Source organism: Lepus europaeus, chromosome 6 (genome assembly GCF_033115175.1).
Source record: "Lepus europaeus isolate LE1 chromosome 6, mLepTim1.pri, whole genome shotgun sequence".
Lineage (NCBI taxonomy): Eukaryota > Metazoa > Chordata > Mammalia > Lagomorpha > Leporidae > Lepus > Lepus europaeus.
In genome coordinates this window covers 105,029,201-105,041,262 of record NC_084832.1, presented here as the reverse complement: position 1 = coordinate 105,041,262, position 12,062 = coordinate 105,029,201, and the positions used below count along the sequence as shown (strand labels likewise).

Sequence of the window (12,062 nt, the reverse complement as noted above, 5' to 3'; positions counted from 1 at the left end):
TGACCCAACAAATTCACACTCTAGTTTATGGCACCAGTAACCACCCTAGGCTGTCGTCATGAGTTGCCAAGGCTATGAAAGCCTTCCAAGTTCCCCGACTCTGATCATATTTAGACAAGGTCATAAAAGACAGGGTGAGGATAGTAACCAATGATCCTAAGAGTGGCCTTAACCAGGTCTGAACAATTATACAGCATTAAGTGGGGAAGAGGACCATCAGTACACACAGGTTGGGAGTAGAGCCATTGGTGGTAGAGTAGAGGTTATGATTACAAAGGAATGAGGCCCAAGTGCACTAGACAGGGTCTAGAACAAAGGACAGAGTCATTATTAGAGGAGCTAAGAAAGGTGCTATCTAAGCTACAATTAAGTTTTCTGATTGAGAGGCAAATAGAACCTGATAGAAGGGGCTTGATAATAATCTGTTGGGCTTTAGGCCTTGTAAGTTAAGAGGCCCAGACCTATCTATCTCTTCACATGGGGTATATCCTAAGGGAGGTGTGAACCTCCTAGGAGAAGGCACTCTGTTGACTTTCATTACTTGGCTGGCCTGGGAGGAGAGCTGGCCAGGTAAAGGCAGGTGGCATCTCTAACAAGAAATTTACAGTTCTGCCTGCAATGTTGCTGACCCTACTTGACCATCCCCTCAGCTGCAGTGGTCACTTTGGAAGTTGGGCTGAGTAAAGGGCTTTTCAGCTTGGAGCCAATAAGATCTGTGGCTCTGACCTGGACATCCTTCGACTCCAGGGCAGGTCCATTTCCAGTGATCCAACTCTTGGCAGAGCTGCCAGGGCTCTTCACAAGCTGACTTCTGCTGAAGCCCAGGCTTACCACATTGAAAGCCACTGCAGTGGACTGGCCTGTTGGGTCTCCTTGAGGGCAGATCACTGTACAGATCAGCCATTAATAGGCCTGCCCCCCATTGCTTCTGATGCCTAGCTTTCTTTTCCTCCTGGTTTGTGTTAAAGCAGACCAGAGGATGCAAGTCAAGGGAGTGCCCGTGTCCCATCTCTAATCTTCGGTGGCCTGAACTACAAGTCTATAGTCACAGGCATGTTCTGTAGTAGTTTTTCTGAGGTAGACAATGCCCATGAGGAAAATTATATTCTCACTTTAAAACTTTCTTTCCCTTTGGTCTGAAAGGGAGGTTGTTTTTTCTACTTACTGTATACTTCGCTGATGGCGAAGAGAATCTAGCTATGAGATTATTAGTTAAGTTCTTATTTTGGCTATGCTAATACAGAAAAATGTTAGCCATCTCTTATAAGGTCTAAAGATTAAATTGTGCGTCCTACAGATTCCTTCATAATAGAATTAGTTCCCTACCTTGAAGAGAATAGAGAAATGAAAGAACAAGTTGGGCTTAGAATAGAGAAATGAGGGAGCAAGTCCTAGATCACTTGCTGACAATAGCAATATTACATGAATACTTAGCAAACCGTTTCAACCCTTAGATAAGAACTTAATAAAACATTTACCAGAAGGTCCAATGCCTTCTATAAATTTTAAGAATCATGTGTTTGAAAACACCTCTTAAATATCTAAGATGGTGTAGTTTGTTTAACCAGTAAACTTAAGCACAACCATCTAAAATGTTTTTAGTTTCTTTCTACCAACAAGTTTAAAACATATGATACACAGATTCAGGTCACACAAATTAAAATGTATCTTTGATTGATTTTAGCAGCTTAAATTTATGGACAATCTTATCTAAAAGCAATTTAAAATAAAACTCTTAATAAAATTTCCCCATGTGGACATACAATATGTACGCACATATAACATAGCATAATAGACCAATATCAAAATCCAAAATATCTGGTTGAAATAAGATTCCTTAAAATCATGACATAACATAGACCAAATTTGATCATTGTTACAAGGTGGTTATTCAAGTCTTTGAAAATAAGCACATAGTTAAATAACCCATAGCTCTTAATAAAAATTCAGCTGTTTTTGAACAATTAGAATTTAACAGACATCAAGAGAACATAATAGATTACTTTAACACATTGCTCTAACAGTGCATCAGAGTTTAATTCTATGTCAAAGAGAAATTGAGCTTCCTGTGATCTTTTGCTGTGAGGTTTCCTTCCTTTACCTTCTTTCATATTGGTGACCATGTTTCTGTGTTTCTGTGTGTAACACATCTTTAAGCATCTTTTGCAGGGCAGGATGAGTGGCAACAAATTCTTTCAGTTTCTGTTTGCTATGAAAAGTCTTAATTTCACCTTCATTCACAAATGAGAGCTTTGCAGGATATAATATTCTGGGCTGGCAGTTTTTCTCTCTTAGTACCTGGGCTATGTCTCGCCATTCCCTTCTAGCTTGTAGGGTTTCTGCTGAGAAGTCTGCTGTGAGTCTAATTGGAGATCCTCTGAGAGTAATCTGACGTTTCTCTCTTGCACCTTTTAGAATCTTTTCTTTATGTTTCACTGTGGTGAGTTTGATTACAACATGTCGTGGTGAGGATCTCTTTTGGTCATGTTTATTAGGGGTTCTATAAGCTTCCTGTACTAAGATGCCTCTGTCCTCCAAACCTGGGAAATTTTCTGCTAGTATCTCACTGAAAATGCCTTCTAATCCTTTCTCCCTCTCCATGCCTTCAGGAACTCCTAGAACCCAAATGTTGGGTTTTTTAATAGTATCCTGTAGATTCCCGACAATATTTTTTAGATTTCTAATTTCTTCTTCTTTTCTTTGGTTTGCCTGTTTCCTTTCCTGTTCTCTGTCTTCTAAGTCTGATATTCTCTCTTCTGCTTCACCCATTCTGTTTTTAAGGCTCTCTAATGTGTTTGTCATTTGATCTATTGAATTCTTCATTCCATTATGATTTCTCGTCACTATCACCATTTCTTGTTCCACTAGTTGTTTCATTTCATTTTGATTCCTCCTTAATATTTCACTTTCACAAGAGAGATTTTCTATCTTGTCCTTTAAGGATTTCTGTAGTTCAAGAATTTGTTTTTGAGAACTTCTTAATGTTCTTAACAATTTTTTGAGATCCTCTTCTTGCATTTCTTCTACTTCATCATCTTCATAATCTTGAGTTGGGGTGTCTTTTTCATTTGGGGGCGTCATAGTGTCTTCCTTGTTCTTGTTACCTCGGTTTTTGCGTTTGTTGTATGGCATGTTGGAGATATTTGGTTTCTTCACTGTGGTGTTTTTTTTTTTTCTTGTTATACTATGACTCTAGATTAAGTGGACTGTCTGCTTTCAGTGGAGCCTTAGAGGCTTGTGATGGGTGTGGACTGAGAGCTGTGTTTGGTTCCTCAGGGTTAAGGGTGTGTCAAGATGACACTCCCAGGTTAGGCGTGGTAAATCTCTCTCTTTTTTTTTTTTTTTTTTTTGATTCAAAAGGGAAGTAATTCCGCACAGCTGAACATAATTGGGGGTAGTTAGCAGACAAATGATATACCCACAGGAGCCAGAGATCGGAAGCTCTTTCCCAAGGACCACACAGGGAATCTCTGCTGCCCTCAGTGTGGGCTCCAATTCTCCTGCAGTCTCCCACTGGGTTGCCAAGTTAGATGCTAATCTCCTGTTATTTCACCCCTCCCCCCAGAGTCAGGTTTTTCTGCTAGGCTCAGGGCTGGCGCAGACCTGAGGTCGCCCTGCTTATGACGTATGTCCGAAATGGCGCCTGCTCTTTGTCTTGCTTGCCCTTGAGGGGTGAGCGGAGAGAGAGAAACTCGTGTCTGTATCGGTCACTTTTTTTTTCCCTCTCTCTCTTCTAGTTAGCCTGGTGAACTTTTCCCCACGGAGTTTCAAGCCTCGTTCCCTCTAGCCTCCTCTTTCCGCTTGCCCGCTGGTGTCTCGGGCTATGGAGGTTCGGCTCACCTCGCGTTCCAGCGCTGGTGCGTTGAGTCTGCTGCTGGTGTCCCGAACTTGGGCTCCCACACTCTCCACGCAGGTCCACTGTGAATCACTAGTTCTGGAAGAGTTTCCTCTGCTGTTTCTTCCCCTACTCTTCCTTGACCCTGCAGTATCTCCACTTTTATTAACCTGTGTCTTGCCGAAGAATATCAATGTGCTCCCTTCCTATTCCGCCATCTTGCCACTTCACTTCTGACCCAGCTCTCTGCTATGGCCTGGGAAAGCAGCGGAGGGTGGCCCGAGTCCTTGGGCCCCTGCACCCGTTTGGGAGACCTGGAAGAAGCTCCTGACTCCTGGCTTCGGATCAGCTTAGCTTCAGCTGTTGCAGCCTTTAGGGGAGTGAACCAGCAGATGGAAGACTTCTCTGTTTCTATTTCTCCTTGTAACTCTGTCTTTCAAATAAATAAAATATTTTTAAAAATTTATTTATTTGAAAGGCAGAGTTACAGATAGAGGGAGAAACAGAGAGAGGTCTTCCATCCACTGATTCACTCCCCAAATGGCTGCAAGGGCCAGACCTGAAGCCAGGAGCCAGGAGTTCTTCTGCGTCTCCTAAGCAGGTGCAGGGGCCCAAGCTCTCCGGCCATCTTGCACTGCTTTCTCAGGCCATTAAGCATAGAACTAGATCATAAGAGAAGCAGCTGGAACATGAACCAGCACCCATATGGATGCCGGCACCGCAGGTAGAGACTTAGCCAACTTAGCCACAGCACTGGCTTATTTATATTTTTTTGTTTTGTTTGTTTTTGTTTTTTAGAGGAAGGGTTTATTGTCGGGTGGGGGAAGCCCGACAGGCATGGGGGAGAGGGCGAGAGAGTGAAAGAGGAGGGGGTCGAGAGAGAGAGTACTTGTGTGGGAAGCGGGTCCTATTATATACCTTTGCAGGGGTAATATATGTTTTCCATATGCTGGTTCCTTAAGTGGCCGCAACAGGCAGGGCTCACTATGCACTGATCAGGTCAGAGCAAGCAGTGTATCCTTCATCTCAAATGTTTATGATTTCTTTGTGTTGGGAACATTCAGAAGCATCTGTACTAGATGAAATACACATTTTATAACTATAAATCATCATCTATGAAATGAAATACACATTTAATTGTTGTCAGCCATAGCTATCCTACTGTGCTACAGAACATTAGAAGTTGTTCTTCCTATCCAAATGTACCCTTGCACCTGTTAACCGTCCTCTCTCTAGTTCTTCGCAGCCCTCCAGTAACCAATATTCTACTCTCTCCTATGAGATCAACTTTTTTTAGCTTCCACATATAAATGAGAATATAAGGTATTTGTTTTCCTGTTCCTGAGTTAGTTCATTTAACTTCATGTCCTATATGCCCATCCATGTTGCCAAAAATGACAGGAATCATTTCTCTTTGTGGCCAAATATTCTATTGTGTGTATATAGATATATATATATGTATATATATACATATACATATACAAGATGTGGTATATATGTGTGTGTATATGTATGTATATATACATATATGTATACATATACAAGATGTATATGTATGTATATATACACATATACATACATATATATATATATACCACATCTTCTTTATATGTTCATCTGTTGATGGACATGTGGCTTGATTTCATATCTTGATTATTGTGGATAGCAATGCAATAACATAGGAATGCAGATACCTGTTGGATAATATATTGGTTTCTTTTCCTTTCAGTATATATGCAGTGGTGGAATCACTGGATCATACAGTAGTTACATTTCTAGTTTTCTGAGGAACCGCCATACTGTTTTCCATACTAATTCACATTCCCACCAACAATGCTTGAAAGTTCCCATATCTCCATATCCTCACCAACGTGTGTTTTATGTCTTTTTTATAACAGTCATTCAGACTGGGTTAAGATGATCTCATTGTGGTTCTAATTAGCATTTCTCTGAGGATTAGTGATGTTGAACATTTTTTCTTTTGCTTGTTGGCTATCTATGTATCTTCTTTTGAGAAATGTCTACTTAAATCATTTGCCCATTTTTTTTTTTTTTTTGACAGGCAGAGTGGACAGTGAGAGAGAGAGACAGAGACAAAGGTCTTCCTTTGCCATTGGTTCACCCTCCAATGGCCGCTGCAGCCGGTGCACTGCGCTGATCCGAAGCCAGGAGCCAAGTGCTTCTCCTGGTCTCCCATGGGGTGCAGGGCCCAAGCACTTGGGCCATCCTCCACTGCACTCCCTGGCCATAGCAGAGAGCTGGCCTGGAAGAGGGGCAACCGGGACAGGATCGGTGCCCCGACCGGGACTAGAACCCGGTGTGCTGGCGCCGCAAGGTGGAGGATTAGCTTAGTGAGCTGTGGCGCTGGCCGATTTACCCATTTTTTTTAAAAGATTTTTTATTTTTTGCTACTGGATTCTGTATATATTTTGGATAGTGACTTCAGATAAGCAGTTTGCAATATATGTCGTCTTCTGTTCTGTAGGTGTCTCTTGGCTGTTGTTTCCTTCGCTGTGCAGAAGCTTTTTAGGCTGATTTGTCGATTTTTTTGTTCCCTGTGCTTTTGGGGTCTCATTAAAAAAAAAAAATCTCAGTCCAGACTAATGTGTTGTAAAGTGTTTCCCTGGTTTTTCTTCTAGTAGTTTCAAGGTTTTGGTCTTACATTTTAATATCTGGTAAGAGACATGGTCTGGCTTCATTCTGAATGTGGATATCCACCTTCTTCCCAGCACTGTTTATTGAAGAGATTTTCCTTTCTCCAATATAAATTCTTGGTGCCTTTGTTGAAAATTAGCTAACTGTGAATACATGGATTTATTCTTGGGCTCTCTATTCTGTTCTTTTGATCTATGTTCCTGTTTTTATGCCAGCATCTTACTCTTGTGGTTACTATAGCTTTGTAGTATTTTTTAATTTAATTTTTTAAAAAAGATTGTTTATTTGAAAGGCAGAGTTAGAGAAGAGACAGAGCCACCTTCCATCTGCTGGTTCACTCTCCCAAATGGCTGCAACGGCCAGGGCTGGGCCAGGCCGAAGCAGGAGCTTCTTCCAGGTCTCCCACTTGGGTGCAGGAGTCCAAGCACTTGGGCCATCTTCCGCTGCTTTCCCAGGCCACTAGCAGGGAGCTAGATCTGAAGTGGAGCAGCTGGATCTTGAACAGACACCCACATGGGCTGCAGCACTGCAGATGGCAGCTTAACCTGCTGTGCCATTTTTGACAGGCAGAGTTAGACAGTGAGAGAGAGAGAGAGAGGGAGAAAGGTCTTCCTTTTCCATTGGTTCACCCCCCAAATGGCTGCTACAGCCGGCGTGCTGCACCGATCCAAAGCCAGGAGCCAGGTGCTTCCTCCTGGTCTCCCATGCAGGTATAGGGCCCAAGCACTTGGGCCATCCTCCACTGCCTTCCTGGGCCACAGCAGGGAGCATCTGGGACAGAATCCGGTGCCCCAACTGGGACTAGAAACCGGGGTGCCGGCGCTGCAGGTGGAGGATTAGCCTAGTGAGCTGCGGCGCCGGCCCACTATTTTTTTTCAAGATTTATTTATTCGAAAGAGTTACAGAGAGGGAAGACGGAGATCCTCCATTCGCTAGTAGTTTGTTCCCCATATGGTTGCATGGGCCAGGGCTGGGCCATGCTGAAGCCAGAAGCCAAGAGCTTCCTCCAGGTCTCCTATATGGGTAACAGGGGCCCAAGCACCTGGGCTATCCTCTGCTAATCTTCCGAGGCCACCAGCAGAGAGCTGGATCAGAAATGGAGCAGCAGGGACATGAACCGGTGCCCAAAAGGGATGCTAGCATCACAGGTGGAAGCTTCATGCACCACACCACAATGCCGGCCCTGGTGTGGACCTTTAAACACTATTAATTTTTCCAATCCGTGAACACAGGTGTCTTTCCAAAGTTTGTTATCCTCTTCAGTTTCTTTCATCAGTGCTTTTATAATTTTTGTTGTACAATTCTTTTACACTCTTGGGAATGTAATCACTTGTTAAGTTTTAAAATAATAATTGCTAAGAACTGTGGTTGTTAAAACAGTGCAAACACAACACAGAAGATATATAAAAAAAAAAAAAAAAGGAAATCTGTAACCATAACATTCTGATACATATGTTACTCTCATTGTTTGATTTCCTTGCAACCACTTTCAGATATTTTAGAAATTTTACTTTTTAACATAGGTACATGAGCACTTAATGGGAGAATTGTATTAAGCGATGACTTTATTTTGGCACAACTATCTTTGAAATCCATGCATAGTTTTTTCATAATATACATTTCCATGAATTTTTGGAAGATTCCTCATGCATGGATTTCAAGGTTAGTTTGCTTCAAAATTAACTTACATTTTAATTCCATTACTGTCATAAGTACCCAGATTAGATGCTTTGGGGGGAATGTTAGAAGCAAGACCCTTGGCCGGCGCCGTGGCTCAACAGGCTAATCCTCCGCCTTGCGGCACCAGCACACCGGGTTCTAGTCCCCGTCGGGGCACCGGATTCTGCCTGGTTGCTCCTCTTCCTGTCCAGCTCTCTGCTGTGGCCTGGGAGTGCAGTGGAGGATGGCCCAAGTCCTTGGGCCCTGCACCCGCATGGGAGACCAGGAGAAGCACCTGGCTCCTGGCTTCAGATCGGCGCGATGAGCCGGCTGCAGCGGCCATTGGAGGGTGAACCAACAGCAAAAAGGAAGACCTATCTCTCTCTCTCTCACTATCCACTCTGCCAGTCAAAAAAAAAAAAAAAAAAAACAAGACCCTTTTAGTTCCTTATAGTCTAGTTTTTGAGGTAATTATTCAAGAGAAAATGGCCAACATTAAAACCTTAAACATAACCTCCCTCTAGTAAGATTTGAAGCAGCTTGCAATAACAGATGGGGGTCAAAAGATACATAGGGGCCAGCTGCAGTGCCAGCATCCCCATATGGTTGCTGGTTCGAGTCTCAGCTGCTCCACTTCCCATCCAGCTCTCTGATGTGACCTGGGGAATCAGTAGAAGATGGCCCAAGTGCTTGGGCCCCTGCGCCCACATGGGAGACCTAGAAGAAGCTCCTGGCTTCGGATCGGCACAGCTCCGACCATTGCAGCCAACTGGGGGAGTGAACCAGCAGATGGAAGACCTGCCTCTCTCTGCTTTCCCTTCTCTGTGTAATTCTTTCCAATAAATAAATAAAATTTTGTTAAAGATACACATATACCTAAGATGGGATAAAAGGGCTAGAACCAAGTCACACAGAACTAGGAAAGGGCTGTTTTGTATTCATTACTGTTTTACTGTGGCTTCCTTATCTAGAAGAGAAGCTCAGTGATTATTGATATACTATCCTTCATATATTTTATATAACATACATATTATATATAATGAATAATCACAAGTATACAAAATTGTATTATTTATAGCATAGGCAGTGAGATTGGAGTAGCTTTGGTTTACTCAGCTGCCAAAGCAGATTCCTCGTGTATTTGTTATGTAAGATTTTTAACGTAAGGGTCGGCAGTTTCAGCTACAGAATGACAAGGGAAGAATTTAGCTGCATGGCAGCAGCCTCATTGCTAAGCACACACATCACTGGTTAGAATTCAGGCAGGTGTAGCATTGGTTAAAATGTTAGTTGCCGCCAGGGTGTGTGAGATAACTTCCCCCACTCCCACATGTAAGCTGTGTGTGTCCCGGCACACTGAGAGGTGGTAGCCCTGTTTAGATTTCCCTGATTCTTTGGTTCTGACCAATTGTCCATGAGTCCTTCTGCCAGGTCATGGGTAACTAAATAGTAACTCTGGCCATCAAGGAAGGCATAAAAGTTATGTCGATCATCATTAGAGCAACCTTACAAACCTGATTCACAGTATACAGTTTTCTTTTTAAATTCAACAAATAAAGTTGAACATTATCATGACCTAAATAAGTTTTATAAATAAAAATAAACATGAAGACAAGTTCTCTGTATTTCAGCATATTTTAGAAGCAACATGGCCAGCATCTCTGGTGTTACTGTATGTAAAATTCCTATCCACTCTCCTCTTCTAACTCCCTCCTTTAAAATTTCAAATAGATATGATATACATTGCTATTTTAAAGAAATTTTTTAAAGATTTAATACTATCTTTTGGTAATAAGGGACGAATTGGAGTGTCATGTAAATACTATTTTCATAAGTAATAAGTAAATAGTATTAACTGTATCTTAGTATGTTTTTGGATGATTCTCTATACTTCCATTTCTGAAATTTTCTGTACCAAGCAGAATCATGTAATCACCATGTAGGATTTATACTCAGGAAACATTATTAAAGTAACACAAAACATAAAAAATACATGATGAAAAGTAGTGAAATAAGATTCGGGCAACCCGAGTTAGTGACAAATTATTTGTAATACTTGTGTGCCTCAGTTGTGCCGTGTTTCAGTGGCGAGGAAATTCTCTCGCTCTGCTTGCTCAGCAGGAGCAGATGATGTTTGCTTCTGAGGCTCCCAGGTAGACGCGGAGTCAGTTTGCGGAACAAATTATTGTTAGTGACTTCTCTGGAATTTGACTTACAGAGAAAGCAAAAGCCTCCAATGGATGTGTCCTAGTGCACTGTTTGGCTGGGATCTCTCGCTCTGCCACCATTGCCATAGCCTACATCATGAAGAGGATGGATATGTCTTTGGATGAAGCTTACAGGTGAGGACAGGACATGTCTTGTGTGATCCCTCATGTTGCAGGTCAGGTGCACAGCCAGACGGCAGCGTGGCACCAGAGGAAAGCAGGTCGTGGTGACTCTAGGCTCACTCCTGTGGGTTCCTAATGGCCTTAGAAAGACTGGGAAAAAATGCAGGTCTATTATTAAGCACTAATACTTACTCATCCTTAGTTACTTATTGAAGGAACAACACCTCCAGGCAGAGTGTGCTGTCTTTGGGGTCGCATTTTTCATTTGCATACAATGGGGAAAAGCTTGAGTTGAATGCTCATGACTGACTCCTGAGGCTGCTTTAAGCTTTGTGGCGCTGTGAGGAACAAGTCTACTGCGCGCAAATATAGAACCGAAGTAACCCCCAGCTCCATTCAGAGTAAAGTCTCCTGACTCCTAGAGCTGGTCAGGGTCAGTGGGTGGTATCTGGCTGGATCACCTCACTGTGTGTTCTCCAAAATGGCAGTGCCAGCCGGGCTGGACTTGTATCTAGTGACAGATGAGTGACTCAGCCCCTCCCCTGCATGCCTTGTTGAATAGAGGTGTTTCGCTTCCATGTGACAAAAAACCAAAGATACAGCCACAGGGAGCAGGCCTGTTTAACAATTGGACTTTTTCCTCAAATTGTAAAATCTGGAGAAAAATGACCTAGCTGTACCGCTTCGCATGTGAGGAGGGAGACAGTAGGGCGAGGGCCCTGCCCGTCATCTGCGTTCACTCCTTGCCCTCTTCTCAGGCTTCTCCCCTGGGAGCCTCCTGGGAAGTCTTCCTACGCGGCCCCCCTGTGGCCCCCTGTTTAATCTTGTCTAGATGAGCCGGATGTTCCTGGCTTTGTTGATTTCCTCTGGGGACTTGATTTCCATGGAGGTTATTTTACATGTTTCTTGTTCTTATGCTGATGCAGAGTTTCCGTGTGGTTTTACTCCTGTGGCCTCTGAAGGAGTTGTCTGCTATCTCCAAGAGGCTTTGTTCATCCAGTGAAACAGGAAAGTTATGAGTACTTTAAAATTTATTTATTAGAGGAGAGGCAGAGAGAGAGAGGTCTTCCATCTGCTGGTTCACTCTCCAGTTGGCCGCAATGGCCGGAGCTGCGCTGATCTGAAGCCAGGAGCTTCCTTCAGGTCTCCCACACAGGTGCAGAGGACTTGAGCCATCTTCCACTGCTTTCCCAGGTCACAGCAGAGAGCTGGATGGGAAGTGGAGCAGCGAGGACTTGAACCGGCGCCCATATGGGATGCTGGCACTGCAGGGCACTTTACCCGCTACGCCACAGTGCCGGCCCCTTAGGGGCTACTTTTGATCCCTTGATGAATCTTTACAATGTTGGTTATAAAAAATGGACCCAAACATTAGGCAAACTTGGCTTTGAAACCCAGGGCCCTCATTTAGTGGCTGTGTGGACTGGGGACATTGTGTACCCATATAATGGGGATAATCTCACCCACCTAATGTAGGGTAGTTTTGAGGATTAAATAATTCAGTGCTTTAGTGTAATAAGGCCATTTTGTAGCTGGTTATTCTGTTGAGCACAAAAAAGAGCGGCTCAGAATTGTGTGCTGAT

General features: G+C 43.1%; 1 protein-coding gene across 2 annotated transcripts in view; it reads left to right on the top strand.

The window, feature by feature from the left end:
• DUSP16 (dual specificity phosphatase 16) overlaps positions 1-12,062 on the top strand; it is a 107,296-nt gene that overhangs the window by 90,808 nt on the left and 4,426 nt on the right. For both annotated transcript variants that reach the window (XM_062194839.1, XM_062194840.1), the window contains exon 6: positions 10,368-10,491. In XM_062194839.1, coding sequence (XP_062050823.1) covers positions 10,368-10,491 — 124 coding nt within the window. The remainder of the gene's footprint in view (positions 1-10,367; positions 10,492-12,062) is intronic.